Below are 20,975 nucleotides of genomic sequence, written 5' to 3'. Positions count from 1 at the left end.
CTAATAATTTAAGAGAGGTCAATCCGCAGTCAGCCAATCAGAAGCAGCAAACTTGTGCTGTATTATAAACATATTGCAAGCCTTAATAGGGGGCGGAACTCTGCATCACCAGGCCCCATAGCAATGTGTGGCTAGGGGCCCGACGATACAGCTACAAACTCTTGGACAGCCCTCTCTGCTTTGAAAAGAGCATAGAGAGGGTCTCTTCTGAGCATCCTTAGCTAGCCATAATAGAGCAAGGATTGCAATGATACTTGTACCTCAACCATCCTTGTTAAATAGGCTTCCCCATGATGTATAAGGTGAAGCTTTCACCCGTATTGGTGTAATGTTAGTGCCATCCAAGAAGACACATGCCTTTCAGACACAAGGAAGTTAAGGAAATCTTTGAAGGAATAAACCATTAAAAATTAAACTTGTTTGCATGTTTATATTATTCATAATGTTTAGTTCTTCTTTAAAGCATTTACACTGACAAATATATTTCTCAATTTCTTTGTTCCATATATTTATTTGACATCAAGATATACAGCTTTTTGACATAACATTCATTGGTTTAATCAGGATTTGGCTGAATATAAAACCTTCACTTGACATTTTTTTTGGAATATATAATTTATGACTATACCTACGTAAAATGTCACAAGATATTTTTTATAGTACTCTAAAATTGGTGATGATTTTTTTTATTTAGTAGTGTGTTTTAATAGGATGTTCCTAATAGCCCAAACACATTTGTTTTTCTCTCTGCTTACTGTCTCTATGGACCACCTAACCTTTTGGGTCTGTGTGATAAAATTGCAAACAGTAGCTCATTAAAAATTAATGTGTTTTTTTTTACACACTATGCTTATAAAAATAGATATAAATATAATTTGTTTATATCCCGTTTCAAATTTGTTCTACTATTTAAGTTCTATACAAAAAACATCATTTAAACAGTTAAAAAATTATGAAAGTAGATAAATAATTGTACATATATTAAAAGGTTACTGACCATGTATATATATGTGTATATGTTTGCGCTAAGATATGGTTTAGAGTGCCTGTTTTCTCTGGTTACTAGCTGTATAGCGCTGTTTAATATGTCAGCGTTATATAAATAGAGTTCTCTAGGAAGCCCAGCTAATCAAAGTCTTATAATTATTTCATAATGATGCCAGCTACTGAAGCCCCTTCCACACTTCCCCAGGTACCCATATCTTTACCTCGACCCATGGAGTATTCTAGTGCCAAATTCCATATTCAATTCCATATTTATTTTTTTTGTTTATGTTATTTGTTTGAAACATAGTGGATATTGAGGGCCAGATTCATCTAGGACATAAGTCCCTTTGCGTGCCTTGTCTTGCGTGAAATAGCTCTGCGCATGCTCAGAAATGGACTTTACGCCAATGAATGCAATTGCATAAAATTTATGTCTGAATGCAAATGACACTTACTAGTACCTACAATTTGAACGGTGCAACGGGGGAGTGAAGGGGAAGATGAACATATGCAATGTGCAGTAAGGGCATCCCGAGGGCGTGCAGATATGGCTAATTCAAGTTCTGGGTGTCTCTAAAGTATGGGTTTTTTAGCCATATCATTTGCACCAGCTACAGCAGAGGTGTAAGTGGCTGATAGTGATAACCGTCAATGATCATTTTTTTAAACACAAGTTGACTACATGTTGTGTCCAAAGATGAATCAGACCCTGAATGTTTAATGTTTCAGTACACATGTTTCATCATCATCATCATCATCATCTATTTATAAAGTGCCACTGATTCCACAGCGCTGTACAGAGAACTCATTCACATCAGTCCCTGCCCCATTGGAGCTTACAGTCTAAATTCCCTAACATGCACTTAACAGACGACAGAGAGAGAGAGAGACTAGGGTCAATTTTGATAGCAGTCAATTACCTACTAGGATGTTTTTGGAGTGTGGGAGGAAACCGGAGCACCCGGAGGAAACCCACGCAAACATGGTGAGAACATACAAACTCCACACAGATAAGGCCAGGATTTCAACTCATGACCCCAGGGCTGTGAAGCAGAAGTGCTAACCACTTAGCCAAGTATGACAATGCAGCAACACATAGTGATGTATGCAGGCATATTGCAGATTTATTGTAGAGATGCTCAGGCTTGGTTCCCCGATAACCGAACACAATCGAACTTAGCAGATCCGAGTGGCTCGGTACTTATGTGCGCCCTCATAATTGTAAACAAGGCAAAACGTCATTGTTACGTCCTTGGATCTCGGGTCTCGCCTTTTGAATTCTATAAGTACCGCCTTACACAGCGATCCAATGCTATTTCACAGAGGCACCCAGAAGGGGTAGCAACGTTTTTGGCAGTCTCTAGTGCAGTTGGGCAGCGTCATAGATAGAAAAGAAAGAGGAGGGATAGAAGTGTTCTTCAAAGTCTCCAGTGACATTCAGAAGAGCTTCATTGCTCCATTGCTAATTGTCATTGCTGAAATACAAATAATAGGTCTGGCAGGCTTGGTCTTCTAAATCTGTAGTCACGTTGATCTGCGTTATATGGATAGCATACAAAGAGGAGAGCTCTGTTGCTCCATTGCTAATTGTCATTGCTGGAAAAAAAATAATAGGGATGACAGGCTTGATCTTCTATATCTTGAATCACATTGTTCTGTGTTATATAGGTAAAACACCAAGAGGAGTGCTCCATTGCTAATTGTCATTGCTGAAATAGAAATAATAGGGCTGGCAGGCTTGGTCTTCTAAATCTGCAGTCACATTGTACTGTGTTATATAGATAAAACACAAAGAGGAGATCTCCATTGCTCCATTGCTAATTGTCATTGCTGAAATAGAAATAATAGGTCTGGCAGTGTTGTTCTTAATCTGCAGTCACATTGTACTGTGTTGCAAAATGGACTCGCAGCAGTACACGGATGATAGTAATCCCTCTACGTCATCTGTTAAAGCCTATGTTAAAATGCATAGTGTCAAGTCAAGTCATGGAAACAAAAATGTAAAAAAAAACGGTCAAGAAAAAAAGATCTGTAATCCAGGCAAAGTTATCTGCAGGAAAAAATAAAATTGTGCAGTGGCATGGGAAGAATGAGGCCTTCGTCTTTCTCTATGAGTGCTAGTTCTGCAACTGTCACTGAGGCATATTCTTCTAAGGTCAGTCATAACCAAGCAAAACCTTGTCATTCAGACTCCAAATGTGGTGTCCAAATACTTTTACGTGTAAAAGCCGAGTTGGAAGAGAACAGTAAAGCATTGGAGGAAAATGTATGTTCATATTCATAAATGACACAAATCCCTAAAGGGAGAGTCTATCCACGAGTGCTGTGTGTAATCCTGACCTGTCTGATAGTGTACCCATAAAGAAGGCTCCTTTCAGCATTTCTGCAGATGTGTGCATGAACAGCCTAAGTGTAGCTGGTGATACACAAATTTAAGATGCCACTTTGGAATTGCAACAGGATGAGGGGGATATTTGTGTAGCTGACGAGGGGGCTAATGAGGATGTTGTTGATGATGATGTTGTTTGTGTAAGTCCTGCACCAGTGGAAGCAGTTCTTGCACGTGATAAAAAGAAGACCATTGTCATGCCAGAGCACAAGACCTAAAAATCCACCTCTTATGTGTGGAACTATTTTTCCCCAAATCCTGACAACAGTTGTTTAGCCATTTGTAGCGTTTGTAAAGCCACAGTCGGTAGAGGTAGGGTCCTTTTCTCTTTGTCCTGTCATCAACTTTGTGGTGAAGTCCTGATCTTGCCAATGTCCCTGTGATTCAATGTTTTCTGCAATTATTGATGATAGTCTTCACAGCGTTCCATGATACATTTAATGCCTTTGAACTTCTTTCATATTCCTCTCCTGATTGGTACCTAATCAGGAATAGCTGATGTTTAGTTGGGTTTAATCATAATCACTTTTGTTGCTGGCAGGTGTATGGTAATTACCTTTTAACATGATGAAAATTGCAAACAACTGTTTAGTAAATCTACTCTCATTTAGTTAATATATTTTTTTAAAATAAATCTGATCCTTTGCAACCAATTATTTAACAAATGTCATAAAAATTTTGGTTAGTCTGTTTATAGGCTATAGGTATCAGTGTTTCAGCTGTGTATATTTAGAGGCTATAGGTATAACAGAAAGCAAGATGAGAGGTATCAGAACTATTTAGAGTTTTCCTAATTAAGCAAATGGCATTGTACAACACTATGTATTGTAAACATTGTTTGTACTAATTCTCATGCAAGGCTTCCCATCCCTGCATAAAAATAACATAGGCAGCCAATAGTTGAAATACTGGATTTTAGAGTGTTAAAAATTTGTGACCTAACTTCAGAAACAATGCTAAATTTACTTAAAAAACAATTGTGAGAGGAAGAAGAGAGCAGTCAAGAAAATGTACACTTTTATATTTAATTTGAGAAATATGTTAACTGGGCGAAGACAAGTTCTTGCTATGTATAAGCTAGATGGTAGCTGACAGGATGTTATGAGACTTACATGGTTATAGTTTAAGAATTCTAAGAGCTGTCTGCTATTTACTGCACATTTAATTTAAGAGTTTATGAATGTACTTCAAATATTTAAAAATATAATTGCCAAACCTCTTACAACCAAATCCTTTTATTGCTTGCAGCTCCAGAAACTAAAGAAATCCCTCTCATTCAAGACCAAGAGTGTACGGAGTAAAAGTGCTGACAACTTCTTCCAAAGAACTAATAGCGACATGAAATTCCAAGTAGATTTGGAGCCAGAAGACAGTCCAATCAATGCCAGCCAGATCCAAAGTTCAGAGATTCAGCCATCATCCCCTACCAAAGTAACACAGCCACTCGACAGCAAGGCACACATTTTCCAGGAGCATGTCTTTAAAAAGCCCACTTTCTGTGATGTATGTAACCACATGATTGTAGGTAAGGCTTGTATCATGGTTGATGTATAAAGTATTATAAAGTAGCTATCTTGGATATATCAAGTCGGTGCAATTTAATATCACATAAGTACTAGCCAGGGGTGGATTATTAACTAAAAGTGGCCCTGGAAAAAAATCTAAAATTAACCTCATGTAGGCTGGACCAAATAAATGGTAGGCAGAGACAATATGAAAGTAGGCAGAGTTAGCTCACTTTTAGCCCTAGCCACACCGGTTTTAGGCGAGGAAAATGCAAAACGTAGTGGTAGGCAGAGTCTGCCTGTCACAGTTGGTGGAGCAAACACACAGGTAGGCAAAGCATTGCACTGGAAGGTGGAGCAAATACAAGTAGGCAGAGCCAGCACACCAGTGAGTTGAATACACACATTGGTTATGTGAGTGCAGGAACTTAATCTAGCAACATGGAGATATCAGAGTTAGCATTAATTTAATAGTAGTTGAGTCTCCAATCATTACAAAGGTTTCCCTAACAGCATATATAAATAAAAAAATAAAAAGGCACATTGCCTCTGTCTTCCTGTATGCAAAACATTAGGGTATCCCAAACATGGTGCTGTCAGTGGTGGGATTTCAAAGAAAAAACACATACTTTTAAATAAAACTGGTATTACTTGTGAACACACTAGCATCAACAGTTAAAACATTTTTTTCTGAATTAAAGGAAAATACTTCCATGGATGCGCCACACAAAATGTACTGCAAGGTTTATATTGTTCTGTATAATAATTTGGCCAGTATTAGTGATACATAGACAATACAAAGAGCATCCTAGTGACCGTCACACAATACAAAGAGCATCCTAGTGACTGCCATACAATTAAGAGAGTATCCTAGTGACCCCATATAATTATATATAATTAATCATTTATAATTTTCTGAAGAATTACTTGCCGCAAGATGTCCAGGCGTTCAGGGACTGCACAGTGCGGCTGCGGTGCAAAATAAGTGGGTCTCACTGCGGCATGTGAGCAGGACTGCCCATCAGAGAGGAGGTAGGGGCTGTGCACTGTAGCAATATGGCCCCTACTTTGATAATGAGGCAAGAGGGAGGTATTAAGGTGGCGTCCAGTTGTATTAATCAATTAACCAGGAGGCCGCGGACCAGCCTGACTAGTTATCTCTATTGTGGACTTCAATGTAAATGAATATTTTTTATAATCCCCCCCTCTAAATAAAAGACATTAGGGGGTAAATGTATGAACATGCGGGTTCTTCAACATCCGCGTGTTCAGCGTGTTCGGCGATTAAATTTCAAGCGGCACTGCATTGTAAAGGGAAACTTCCCTTTACAATGCAGCGCCGCTTGAAATTTAATCGCCAAACACGCTGAACACGCGGGTGTTGAAGAACCCGCATGTTCATACATTTACCCCCAGGTGTACTCCTGACAGCAACGTCCTACCTGGAAAAGTCCCAGTAGGCTCTATGGGCAATCCGTCCCTGTTACTGACATTAAAAAGCTTAATATAGAAAAAAAATAGTTTTATCTACTTACTCAGTTGACATAGTGTTAAATGACTAGGGTTTTTTTAATTTAATATTTACAATAAGCTTTTTCATGTTTGTTGGTGTATGTACTATTTGCACAGAGCAAGGATTGTGGAATACAGTATATAATACACAGGTTAAAAGGGTAGCTCAGCTAGACCGTAACTCTCATCATTTGAAATGGGCAATGTTTAGAGCCTTTCTCCAAAAAATCTTACATACAATTGTGATATTTTTCCATATCACTCTCAGCTCTGATATTCTCTAGTGATATAGAATTGATTAAATACGAAATATATTTAGTTGAATTTTTACTTACTTTTTGTAAGCGACATCATTGTGCTATGCAAAAAATATAAAAAAAGACATATTTCAAAGTCTGTTAATGTAACTGTAAAACAAACAAACAAGCTTAGTTCAATTAAGGCAAACAGGTTCTACAAAGTACAACACTGTTTGAATTTTGTGTTTGTTTGAGCTTAAATTGCTACAATGTATAGTATTTTCAACATTATTCCATGCGAACTGCGACTCAAACTAAACCACTGTAATCTTCACTGTTTCAATTAAAACAAACGTTAAAAATATTATAAAATGGAGCCATTTAAGCTTGAACATGATTAAACTCATACATTTTATAGCTTATTTAACATTTTTTTATCTATGACCTGTGAACATGATCTTCGAATTTGAACATTACATAGCAGTTATAAATTACACACCATGGTAGTTGAACAAAAGGCAAATTTCAACATTTTCAAGATTGGTTCTATCAAAAGTTTGATTCATCAATTCGAGCTGCTTCAATAAGAGTTCTTCATCTTTAGTTTGGTGGCCTGTAGCGTATTTACAGTTTGTATGTTTTTTAGCAGCTCAGTCTCTTTTACTCTCTACTAATGCAGAGTTTTTATGTTTTATAAGTCAGAGATAATATCATACTTGCCTATCTTTTGGACTTCTCATCCAGAAAATCCCGTAGTCCAAAGGGCAAATATGGAGAAACGTTGTTATGCAATTTGCGCCATCATGCAGTGGAGGGCGAGGTGATTCACATAATCAGGCCCTGCCCACCAATGCAGGCAAACTGCATCCTCGCTCAGGGGAAGCAGGACTGATGACACAAACTACGTCATCAAGGCTCGCCCCACCCAATTCACAAGTAAGAGAAGCAGGATCCGGGAAGGTGCTCTACTCTCCCAGGAGTCGGAGAGAACTTCCCAAAATTCAGGAGTCTCCCAGACATTCCAGGAGAGGAGACTAAAATATTAGTGTTATATACACTTTCAAAGTTTCTGAATATTTACTCAAGCCTGTTTATTTACTGTGTTCAGAGTTAATGTTACTACATTAATTGAGTAAGATTATATTAAAGTAGCCCATTAAATGAGGTTAATTGGTTTATTGTTTATTATTTGGGACCTGTGAATTCAACATTTTAGGCACATTCATCTATAGGTAGAAATACGTATATCAGTGTTTTTATAACAAATTACTTAATTACCACTTTTTTATGTCTTAACACCCAATTGGAAATGCTGATATGTTCTTAGGATATGATTGGATTGAGTGAGAATTGCAGAAATGTTTGTGAATAATGTTTCAATGAGATATTATTCTAGCTGTTGTCAATTAGCTTTTATATCTGCATAACAACTGTAATTGCTAAACAGAGAGATGCAGCCACAGTAGCACAAGCCATTAGAGAAGCCCATTAAATTGTTATTGCATATTATAATAAATAGAGATATCAACTAAATAAACAAAAGATCACACTATAAAAGTTTAATTTGCAGTCTTATAAGAATGGTTAGTCAATGTACAGATTAGAGAAATGGGCCCCGAGCACTAAAATTCCAGGCCCCAAAAGTTTCATTAAAAAGAAATAAACCACTAGAATGTATCAAAATAAAAATATCAAAGTATAGAATCAAATTGTAAAAATATTATTATTCACTAGCAATATTTCAAATGCAGCTATAAAATGTTTTACCCTGTCTTGATGGCAGGAAAATCTTGACTTAGGACATTGGGTGTCTAGGGAAATATACCTATCTGCCCTGCTCAGTTCTGCACTTACTTTCAAAGCATGTGTTATATATTTCTGCACTTCTAAAATGAATTTTTTCACCAGCCTGTAATACATCAGATCATGATCTATCAGAACCATTGACATTCCATTCTCGCCTGAATTATTTTTCCTTCCACGCTCAGTTTCTGGTATTAATAAATATTGTAATAATCTTATATGTCACATCTGCAGTGCTGCGACTTCTCAGTTAGCTCCCTCATAGAATCTCCAGATCTACCCTCGCTCAACGGTGTTATTGGCAGAATTTGATCCATTTACAAAATGGAGCTCATCACATGCTTTTTAAATACTTCTTAAAACATTTAATAATACATGGTTAAACCTGGTTAACTTTTTATTATACTGATAACATTTTTTATGCATTCCTTTATATATTAACAATTATAACTGCAATCTTTATGAAACGATTGCTGTCAACCCTTCTCATTGATCATTGTCACATAGATCTTTGGGCGAAGGGAGAGGTAATTAATTCCGCACATGTGCAGTGCTTAAAACACTACCATTACTTAAAGAGTTTTATGTGTGCAGCAGCTCTGATTATCTAAGTAACTCCAGAGCGTTACTTAAATAATTAGTTCTGTGTGTGTGTAGAGCTTGTAAAGTAACAACAGTGCCTTACTTAAACAACTTAAGTAATGTTCAAGGGTTACTTAAGGTTAAAGTAAAAAGCGTTACTTAGGGCAGTTCATATGCATACGTTTTTTTAACATCATTTAGTTAAGTAAGGTGCCCCTAAAGCCCCTTGCTTAATGAAGTTTAGAGAATCTGAGGGCTTGATCTCTGATTACTGTGCCTATCTCTTTACACCATAATGCTTCTGAAAAAAACAATGTGCCAAATTTACATCAGAGTGCTGTGTTTACTTTATTGTGTTTACTTGCAATCAGATCAGCATGTGCTGACTGTACCTCATGTAGGTTGCTTTAAAAAAATAGTGCAATGGAGCCCTAGAATACATAATCAAAGGTCATTATGCCTCATGCTATATATTTTCCTCTTCATGTCATTTCTTCAGCATAATTATTGATGTAATTTCTGGACAGACTAAAATAATATAATTGTAATACTGAAGAATATACCTAAATAATTTTTGACTTTGAGGATAGATAAAATGATAACTTCAGATATAGGAACTATAAGCAAAAGCCCTTTTGAGCCATCTAGTATTGCAGTACAAACAACTGAAGTCAGGAAACTGAAGCTGTTATTTCCATTTAAGAAAGGTATCATGATTTAACTGTCTAGCTGAAGAAATTTACAAGCCCTGTACAATATGCTCAACAATAGCATGAGACATCAACTTGTCAAATGAAAGTTGGATTTATCTAAGGGGAATTTATTGCCTGTCTACTGTGTAGTGGTCAGGTGGAAAATGACTTACCCCATAGTCATCCCTGACAGTGTTTGTCAATTCATAGTATCATTAACATGTGTCCACTTTGTTCACTGGTATCCAATTTCTTCTATTTTCTTTGGAGATTGTGACATTGAAGTAATTAAAAAGGGTAATAAATGAATCCCAGCTCAGCAGAGATCACACAGTATGAATACTGGTAATTCTAGGTTCACATCTAAACTTCACATTATGATTCTAACCGATCCCATCCAGGAATTTGCTGTTTTCATTTTACTTTTTAATTACTTTTCAATCGTGGATTTTAAAAGTATAGCAAATACACTTTATATTTAGTGATGGAACAAGAATATATTATGTGTTCAAACTTTAATAAGCAAATTTACTCAGTATTACAAATGTATATTTACAAACATCTGTGCATTTTAAAGGTAAATTACATATAGTACCTGTAATACCTGAATAATTTATAGTCAATTAAATCGATCTGACATGCCTCTCTGACCTATATCCTTACTAAAAGCTGATAAACAGTACTATGCAACAGTTTTAGGTAAGTAACAAATGCTGCTAAGTAAGAATGCTTTCAAAAATAGAAGTGTTAAAAGTTTATTTTTTATCAATGAGCAATATGCAAAGTGGATAAACAGAAGAGAAATCTAAATCAAATCAATATTTGGTCTGACCACCCTTTGCCTTTAAAACAGCATCAATTCTTCTAGGAACACTTGCACACAGTTTTTGAAGGAACGCTGCAGCTACCCCAGATCTTCTGTGGATGTAGTCTTGCTCAAATCCTTCTGTCTCTTAATGCAATCCCAGACATAGTGGATGATGGGCTCTGTGGGGGCCATATCATCACTTCTAGCACTCCTTGTTCTACTTTACAATGAATATAGTTCTTAATGACATTGGCTGTATGTTTGGGGTCCTTGTCCTGCTGCAGAATAAATTTGAAGCCAATCAGACGACTCCCTGATGGTTTTGCATGATGGATAAGTACCTGCCTGTATTTCTCGGTATTGTGGACACCATTAATCCTGACCATATCCCCAACTCCATTTGCTGAAATGCAGCCCCAAACTTGCAAGGAAAGAGTCCTTGAAGTGATGGTATGGCCACAAAGCCCTGATCTCAACATCATTGAGTCTGTCTTGCATTACATGAAGAGACAGAAGGAATTTATCAAGCCTCTTCTCTCCATGCCTCTCCTTCTACTTTCCCTCCCCTCTCCTGTTCTCTACACTCCTCTGCTCTATATATGGGGCTGTTGCAGAGAGAGCACAGGTTCCAGGGATTAGTAAGTGTTTTGGCAGGAATTAATGTTACGTTGGGTATATAAATGTTATGAGGGATGGGGTAATAAGTGCATTTCTCATATTGTAAGTATACATGTGTTCACTGCATGGTGATCATATGTCATCCACATTGGAAACTGAGCTAGTCATAGGGATCATTGATACTTGCACAGTAGTTTAGACTAGTTCTCCCAGGGACAGACCTAGAGATAGGCAGACAGAGGATGCAGCCCGGCCGCTCTGATTATGTTTAAAACAACTTATTTTGTTTGTACAAGCCTGCCAGAGGGAGGAATAAACTATGTTTAATATATAGTCAACTGTGCTAGTCACAATTAAGCAAAGAAAATGTTTGAGGTTACAGTCCCTTTAAGGCCATAGGCTATATAATATTTAGGGGTCTATTCAGGGGTATAACTATTGTTTTTGCAGGGGGCTGCGCAAACCTTTTCTGGTAATACCGCATTACAGCGCATGCTCAGAAGAGACCTCCATTTGTGATAAACCAGGGGTGATGGTATGGGCACAAGTGTTTAGGATAAGGTGGTTGGTACCTTTGGGTAGCGTCAGTGCCGTAACTAGATATTTTAGTGCCCTGGGCGAGACAGGGCACCGGTGTCCCCATCTAAGTGGGAGTGACATTTGCCGAGTGGGTGTGGTCAACCTAATGTGGGGGTGTGGCTAGCACTTTACTGACAGAATTCTGTTACACATATTTGCAAATGCATGAATATATATATATATATATATATATATATATATATATATAAATATTTTTTGATTTTTTTTTTTGTTTATAATCTATTAATATTAATTTACTCCCGTGTTTGCTACTATAGCAGCCTCCACTCTTTTGGGAAGGCATTCCACTAAAGTTTGGAACATGGCTGCAGGAATTCAGCCACAAGATCATTAGTGAGATTGGGGTACTGATGTTGGGCGATAAGACCTTATTTGGAGTCGGCATTCCAATACATCCCAAAGGTGATCGATGGGCTTAAGGTCAGTGCTCTGTGCAGGCCAGCCAAGCTCTTCCACTAAAAAATAGCAACAACCTGCACTCCAATTACTGGAAATGATACAAGAGCTGCAGGATTGGCAAGGTCTCCCTCCTTGACAGCAATACATAGCAGATAAAAAAATCATGCGCTCATTCTTTCTTTCTGTCAAATGCTGATAGGGAAATAATTCAATAGATAAGAAGCATATTAAATCTGATATATTTTCATGTACACTACTAATGTAGGAACACATTTAATAAACAAATGATAGTTATGTGCAAAAAAAAATATATCAACCTACTTGAAATCTAAAAAAGTTCAATCATAGGTATGGTTCTTTCTTCTCTTTGAAACTTGATACATAATCATTTGGTGCAAAGTCGTTGAAACTTTAAAATAAATCCTGATTTTCAGACCTTGGGGGAAGTTGAGTCTAGAGTTGCTCCAACCTCATGTGAAACGGGTGAGTGGATAACCTACTATCTACTGTGACTTGGCACAGGCTGAGATTCAGCTCACTAACTTAGATGTTGGCTAAAAAACGAAGAAGCATAGGTATCCTTTCTCAATATTTATTAATAAAAGCATACATATAAAAGCTCATAGATATAGCAAACAAATAGCCCTGGAACAATAAATTGTTAATTTTTCCCAGCCCCTTCCCCACTTTTTCATTCCCTTCAGTAGTTTACTTACCACAGAGTTATTAGAAATACCTCGGCGCTGTAAACATAAGTAAAATAGGCAAGTTTATTTGTTAACAACAAAAGATGATAGTGCTGGCCAGAACAGTGAAACAGAAGTCCAATAAGTTCAGCACAGTGAACACAATGATAACATATAAATCACAGTGGTACAATCTCAAATATAAGCATGCTTCACGAGTTGCAGGTAATAAAACAATAGTCCCCCTGCAATAAAACAATGGCTGGTTCAAGCAGCTGGGTAAAATGAGGGTTTGAATCTTGTCCATCCATTATAAACCCTGTGTATTAATGAAGGATATCTCCATTCATAAACGTAGCGAATTCTACCACAGTTAGTAGATAGAATGTCAATACTTGTCCGCTTCAGCGGGCAGTGCAGAGATTGAAAACTTCAAAGAATGACAGAAATGAAAAGGTCTTTGAACTTACAGTCGCGGAGGGACGGTAATCTTCCAATGCTTCTTATACTTCTACTTCCCAGAGTGTCTCTTCGCTTCTCCATGCTGGCACCTGTCGGCTCTTCTGCAGTGAAAGCAGCGTGACGTGATTAGGTCATGTGACCACGTCAGCTGCAGGGATCCGGCGCCGCTAGCCTCTATGGTTGTGGCTGTTTTCTGGGACCCGTAAAGGTGCTGTGTGCAAACGCGCACACAGCACCTATCATCTTCAGGAAAAGACTTCCTTCTTGGGGTAAATTGCAGGGGGCGGGTGGCCATTGCGCCCGCTTAGCTTTGCGCCCGGGGCGGTCACCCCGCCCGCACCACCCTCGTTACGGCTCTGGGTAGCGTGGACCTAGTGACTCTTCTTTCTATGATTCTGCATTGGCTTTGGCAAGACTTAATAGCACCCACACCATGGCAGAGGAAGTTTCTCCAGCAGTACACAGACAAAGGGATAACTGGGCGTCGCTATAGGGCTTTTTTAAAAGTCTGCAGATTCTAAGGCTCGCCCCAGATATAAGATTGTTAATAAACATAGGCCTTGGGTTAAATGGCATTCAAAGATACAATACACAGTACTAAACCACATGCAATTATAAACAGACCACAGTAGGTACAATAGGCATTCACAATAACATCAACAATGCAGAAGAAATATATATTAAATTCTGTATATCAGATAAAGGTCTTAATTTACTTAAGCGATCTAATAGTACTATTCAGCATTAAAACATTGGGGGCCCCTTCTGGAAAATGATGCACAAATAAAGGGTGATTTGTGCAAATGATGTTGTTTCTTTAGGTCAACGTTGCTTATGTTACAGTAAGATTAATGTGCAGTCAATCAGGTGTACAGGTAAACCAAATCCTGAGCTGGTTAATCAAGGGTTAATACTTTATGTCTTTAGAGTATTGAGTGTGTAATGTGGACTGTTGCAGGTGATAATAACCTTTGTTATCTTTACACTGATGGTCCTTTCGTTTGCATACTGCTTATGCGATTCACAGCCTCTGTTTCTCAGCCTGGCCTTTCACTTTCTTGTTTACCGTATCATAAATCTTAGCTGTATCACAGCTGCAGTTTCTCTGATCTTCTCCATTTCTCTTTATCTCTCACTTTGCTCCTCCTTCCTATAGTACTTCTCTTTTCCTCTAAAATTTTAACCATAGTTGCCTACTCTCACGCAATGTCCAGGAGACTCCCCAATTTCCAGGAGAGTGAAGCAACCTCCCAGTTACTAATTGCCACAATAGTAAAGTGACGGTGGCGGGGCTTAGGACTCAAATTGCGCCTTATTGTGGCCCCATCCCCTGCTGTAATTGGCCGGAAACCATGAGTGATGTCTTGGGTGTGGGGTCAAATGACGTGCCCCATCAGGCTCCACCCCCAATACGCCCACCTCCCCCTGATCTCCCGGAGGTGTCCTTGCCAATGTAGGCAAGTATGTTCTATGCAAGCTGTTCACTCCAAATGCCACATACATGGCTGCCAGCAATTCCAGAACATGTTAAAGGGATATCCTGCTTTAGGGGAGTATTACACATTCTTCTCTACTGAGAGCAGAGAGGAGGGCATCACTGGGCTGCTGCACAAATTTTGTGGCCCAGCAAATCACTCTTCCAACTCTGGGGCTATTTATCAAAGGGGTTCGCTGCAAAGAATGGATATTATAGAAGAAATCATAGAAAAATTCTTTTTTTGAATAAAGAATTCTTCTATGTGTAAAAAATAAATATTTATTTAATACTTTGATACAATTTTTTTTTAAAATTCTAGGGGCATATTCAATTGTCCGTGCTACTTGCAAAAGTAAAACGGTGTTAAAACTATTACCGTTATTACGGTAATTCTAAGCCGGATTTCAGCTTGCAGCTCCCTGCGTTAAAGGTACCGTAATAATGGTAATTACGCGCACTATTACCGTAATAATGATAATAGTGCGCAAGCCGCGTTACTTTTCAGAGTAACACAAACACTTGACTTTGCCTCCTACAGTCTAGACTTTCAGTTCCACTGTGCATGTTTGAACTGTCTAGCTGGACACATGTTCATATTTCCAAAGACTGGCTCATTGAAGCAGTAAGTTATCTCTTATCGCTCAGCTGCCTTGGTGATATTTTATTGATAGTTAAGCGGCATTAGCAATTTAACTTTATCGACGCACATTGATTACTAGGCCCTTAGTTCAGGATCAAACACGAGTATATAGGAAAAGTTGAAATTAATTAAGCAGCTGTTCAGTGTCATTGTATGCAATACTGTTCAAATTTACAGTGAAAGTGCAGAGTGGAGTGCACTTATATAAGTGTTGTGTAGTAAAACAGGTACAATTGAACCTGAAAAAGTATTAAACATATTCGTTATGATTTGTAAATGAGCTATTTTCAATTATTATTTCATGCAGCTTAGCTATTTAAAACGTTTTTCCCTATGGTGTTTTATAGGTGTTAAAAAAAGCTGTTGTATAAAAAGTATGTTTGAAGGTTTGCGTGACAGCTTACTGTTTTTCTGCTAATCAGCTGTGCCTTAGCTCTATCACAACTGGATGCCACTTGCATGAAATCCAGCCAAGGCAGGATAATTGTTTTGTTGAAGGAACTCTAGTAGTTGTCATTTAATGGGTATTTATTCGCAATGTAGGACTGTCAAATATTTTGAATGAGAACATACTGTTTATAGCTGTTCTTTTTATTCTAAATTACCTACATTATTTATGTGAAGTATTACTCCAGATACGTGAAAAGTAATAGATTACTGCATAACATATAACAATATTATTTTTAAAGTCATTTCATAGCTTCACATGAGCTGAAAATGTTAACTTTTTATCGGCAGCTATGAAGTTAGTCATCATATATAATAATGTAATAGGCCAATGTTATAATTAAAATTGAAGTGTGCTGACCTCTCAGAGACCTTCATATGTGTCACATCTGACTGGTAGTTGGGAGTTTAAAACAGCAAATCATTCTTGCCCTCAATTTGTAATTCTTCCAAGTGAGCATCAATGTAATCTTATGTCATATGTTCACATAAAAGACCAGTAATTACATGTCAGCAGATAGTGTGATTCTCCAGATAGTGGTAGATTAGTAATGGTTCTCACCAATTGCTGCCTCCTGGAATGACTGATGGTTACCTTCAATAGAACATAGAAGCCACTGGTAAGAGAAGTGTTTTATACTGTAATAAATTGATTACAGCCCATTTGAAAATCTCATTCTGTTATGTGAAAATTAACAGTTCACCATTCAGTTTTCACTGGGAGAAACTGCTGTTAAATCAAAAGCAATACTCAAAAACTTCTAATATATAGCAATATGAAAAGTGTCGCTCTCAGTGGATCATTTCAGTCAACTTAATCAATTTTCCAGGCTTGATATTTTTTCTCTATATGCACTTAATCCAGCTACACAAGCTCGAAATCGGACCCTCTTGTTAGGTTGCGATATTTTACATGCCAATCACCAATAAATAGAGCAACTGCTACAAATTACTAAAGCAAGAACTTTAACGTGAAGGTGGAGAAATGCAAAGGGACATTCCATTCTATTTGCCTATTATTCTGTACATTTCTTTTTATTGAAGTCACTGTATAAATATTGACGTTAGCACCCAAAAAAAACCAAAACCCTTTTTGACAATGCAAATCACAATATGGGTTTGCTAAACATTGTTGGGAAAATCATAATGAGATTGCTGGCATTCTAGAGTAATAGAATTATTAGGCTAAATTAATTTTACCACTACAGGCTCAGCGCAAGATACAGCTTAAGATATGCAAGAACCGCAAACTAAGGATAGTAAGATGTGGTATTCCATATATTTGGAGGTATGCCTAATTTTACAGGATACATCAGAGCTTTTCAGACTGATAAATGGGTACTCCAGATGTCCCCCCACTTTTGCAAGTTGTATTATAGTAAAAACAGAGAGTGAAAAGAATATTATTCTGTTTAAAAGTCAGAAAAGCAAAAACGAATGAAAGGGCCATGGCCAGCTAGCAATGCAGGTGGGTCTTTTGTTAGAGTACCTCACTGTTTCTAATATAAATGCGAATTTATAATATTTAAAATACATGGATTCATTAATAGCCACAGTATTTGTAGCATAGTCCACTGACTCTTCTAAACTCTAGAACCTGTACCTAGGAGCCAATTGCTGGCTCCCTTGGCTTTTTCAGCAGCACTGGTTAGCACTGGATCTTGCATGGCCACACAGAAAGTACACTACACCAGATAGAATAATAGAGCAAGAACCTCTTTCTAACCCCTGAAGGTAATTGCTGCCCTCTTTAAAAAGACCTGATTTGTCAGAGGAGTGTTGTAAAACACTTTAAGGGGACAGGCGATTTGCCTAAGGAGGAGCAGTAAAACCGTAAAATTTACTCAAGAGAATAATTGCCTGGAGGATGACCAGTGTTATGTTTTTTTATGTGCTTCCTTACCTCTGTTCTCCCACTTTGATGCTCTCTGAGAGGAGGTTTAGGGAAGACCTAAGGAGTTTGCTGCATTTATTTCAGACTTTCCTCTGCTGTGTCATGTGGCGGCGGGCTAGTGAGGTCTTTACACATCTGAAGAGTATATTTCTATATTCTTCCCTGTCAGGAACTATCCCATTTCTCCAAAAGAAACAACAGACTGAGACTATGAACATCAAGTTAAAGTAGGTCATTCAACTCTAACACCAACTAGAGGTTGAGAAAATCTATGTCTACATTGACATTCAATAACTCATAGACAAATTGAGGACTTTGATAATAGGGCTAGAAGGAATAACTTACGTATCAAAAACAATCACAAACCTTTTGACTCCTCTCAATTTGAACTGCTCTTAAAATGATTCTTGGTGCACCAGGCACCATCCCTCTCCTGACTACCACTTCATGAACAGGGCACATAGCATCTTACGTGCTAAACCCAGTCATTCACCTTCCTCAACAGATGTGATACTGAGGCTCCACTATTTTAAAGCTAAAGAGAGGCTTCTTATTGAATCTTGACTTGACTTGGACCACTCTAAAAAAGGTATGCATTAAAACACAATACTAAGAGTCGGAAAGACAATGAGATAATACAAGTTGGGCTTCATCTTTTTGCTTGATGGTTTCACATGAGTTAAGCCAACCCACAGAAAGGACTTCAGATAAAGCTCTTCATCGCTTGTCTAGATTTAGAGCTAGATTTACTAAGCTACGGATTTGAAAAAGTGGGGATGCTGCCTATAGCAACCAATCAAATTCTAGCTTTCATTTATTTAGTACCTTCTACAAAATGACAGCTAGAATCTGATTGGTTGCTATAGGCAAAATCTCCACTTTTTCAAACCCGCAGTTTAGTAAATCTAGACCTTAGTCTTTCTCATAACAATATCCCTTGCTTCTCAGAGCCCCCCAGATGCTGATCATCTAATCTCTGACAAACTAATTTCACAACAAGCTCCAAAGAAAGTTTGATCAATCTGCTTGCCTAAAGGCTCTGCTGTATTCCATACATGTGGCTCCAGGCAAAAAAGATGGGATAGTTATTCTTATTACTAATCATCTCAGCTTTGATTCAGACAAGATAATTGCAGATGATATGAGGATTATACTTCCTGATAGATAATAATAATAATAATAATAATAATAATAATAATAATAATAATATTATCCCAGCTATATTAGCTAATCATTCCTCACTCTTTACATTAAAACCTATCTCCTAACCTAAGCCATTACTCAACTTATCTGGATGGATAAACCACCGATATTAATATGTTCTATATAAACTAGATCCACTATTTGATGGGGCAAGGGCTACTTATCATTGCCTAAATAGATTTATGCATCAAACTTTAGCCATTTGATTAGCCATGATTCCTCTACCCTACTGCTACTAGTTGGCTGCACATAGAAACATGTATTGCAGGAGTTGGCTCCTTGGTAATCATGCTTTTAAAGTAAATATTGTGTTAAATGTTTAAACTTAACTATGTTCCTTTTCCCTTTAACACCAATTTGGGAAAGCCCAATTTCAGCACTGCACATGGTGCAGTGCAAAGTCAAAATGGTTACTCAAACATGATGTGAGTCAATGCCAGATTTTAAGTACAGGTGGGTACTTGAAATATGGCTCAAAAGGCTCTGATTGTCCCTATAGGCCTCCCAGCTGTCTGGTGACTAGGCTGAATGAATATATATTCTCTCTGCTCGACCAAGAATTTGGCACGACTGTGAAAGTTCTGATCTAGACCAGTTGTGGAGTCACTCCGGACACCTGGGCTAGACCTAGTTTCCCTCTAAACATCTGGACTGGCTCTGGGCTTCTTCTGCACTGAATATAGTCCACGTCTGGGTACCTGCATAGTGCTGAACCTTTAGACTGGTTAGTAGTTTATCAACTCTGGGGCCCACAATTTCTCCCTCCTCTATAAATGCTCTCTCCACTAGCAGAACTCTATTTTGTGCCAGCTTCCTTCTCTATAACTGCGCTATTTCTCTTTATTGTAATGTCATTAAGAAAAATAAAAGGCCTAAGGGGAAAAAATCAAGGGTCTGCTAGGAACTATCCCATTTCAAAAGAAAAAAGAAAGAACAGGCTGAGACACGTCCATCAGATTTAAAAAGCAGTGCACCTTATTCTGAATTGGTGGAGAAATTTACAGAGCTAATAATCAAAAGTTACATTGCCTGATTACTTTCCAAAATTAAGTCAATCAAACAGACTGTTCAATCTGAAATACAGAACATGGTTGTAGGGCTACAATCTGAGGATGCTGAGATTGGGGTGAGGATAGACTGTGAACACCAAGTTAGAGGAGGTCATTCATTTCCAACCAGAGGTTGAAGAAGCCATGGGGTTCTTCTACAATGACATTCAACAACTTGTAGACAAACAGGAGGACTTTGATAATAGAGCTAGAAGGAATATCTTACAGATCAAAAACATTCACAAATCTATTGACTCCTCTCAAATTGAACCCTTCTTAAAATGATTCTTGGTGTACCTGGCACATTCTCCCTCTCCATGGGCAGGATGCACAGCACCTTACATGCTAAGCACAAAGTCTACCACCTCTATAAATGCTCTCTCCTCTGGTAAAACTCTACTCTGTTCCAGCTCCCTCTTCTATAAGCACTCTGTATCTCTTCTGCCAACACTCTTCTCGATAGCTGGACCTCCTTTCATGGCGGCACTTTCCTCTATGAACTCATCTTCTTCTCTGGCCAAACTGCTGAGCATCTCTCTCCTCCTTAATTACAAACCGCCCTGGTTCAGTAGGTTCTGACTTTACTTCCCCCGATCATCACTTTTAGCATGCAAAAGGATGTAGGGGTAAATGCATCAAGCTGAGAGTTTTCCGTCGGGTTTAAAATGTGGAGTAGTTGCCTGTGGCAACCAATCAGTTTCTATCATTTTGTAGAATGTACTAAATAAATGATAGCTAGAATCTGATTGGTTTTTCAAACCCGCCGGAAAACTCTCAGCTCGATACATTTACCCAGGGACGCCATCATAAACTGTGGGGCCCAGTACAAATTAATCTTGCAGGGCCCCCTCCCCATACATGGGTCCCCTCCCCATACATGGGCCCCCCTCTCCATACATGGGCCCCCCTCCTTATACATGGGCCCCCTCCTTCGCCATACATACGCCCACTATCCCTCATCAGAGTACATTCCCCCCAGTCCC

At 38.1% G+C, this 20,975-nt stretch overlaps 1 protein-coding gene across 1 annotated transcript in view; it reads left to right on the top strand.

The window, feature by feature from the left end:
* Nucleotides 1-20,975, top strand: part of STAC (SH3 and cysteine rich domain) — a 193,610-nt gene that overhangs the window by 60,879 nt on the left and 111,756 nt on the right. Inside the window, exon 2 of the mRNA XM_075212630.1 lies at nucleotides 4,625-4,901. Within this exon, the coding sequence (XP_075068731.1) occupies nucleotides 4,625-4,901 (277 nt within the window). The remainder of the gene's footprint in view (nucleotides 1-4,624; nucleotides 4,902-20,975) is intronic.

This window comes from Mixophyes fleayi, chromosome 5 (assembly GCF_038048845.1).
Source record: "Mixophyes fleayi isolate aMixFle1 chromosome 5, aMixFle1.hap1, whole genome shotgun sequence".
NCBI classification, from domain to species: domain Eukaryota; kingdom Metazoa; phylum Chordata; class Amphibia; order Anura; family Limnodynastidae; genus Mixophyes; species Mixophyes fleayi.
Note: the sequence above shows the minus strand (reverse complement) of the source record. Positions and strands in the feature narration are given on the sequence as shown.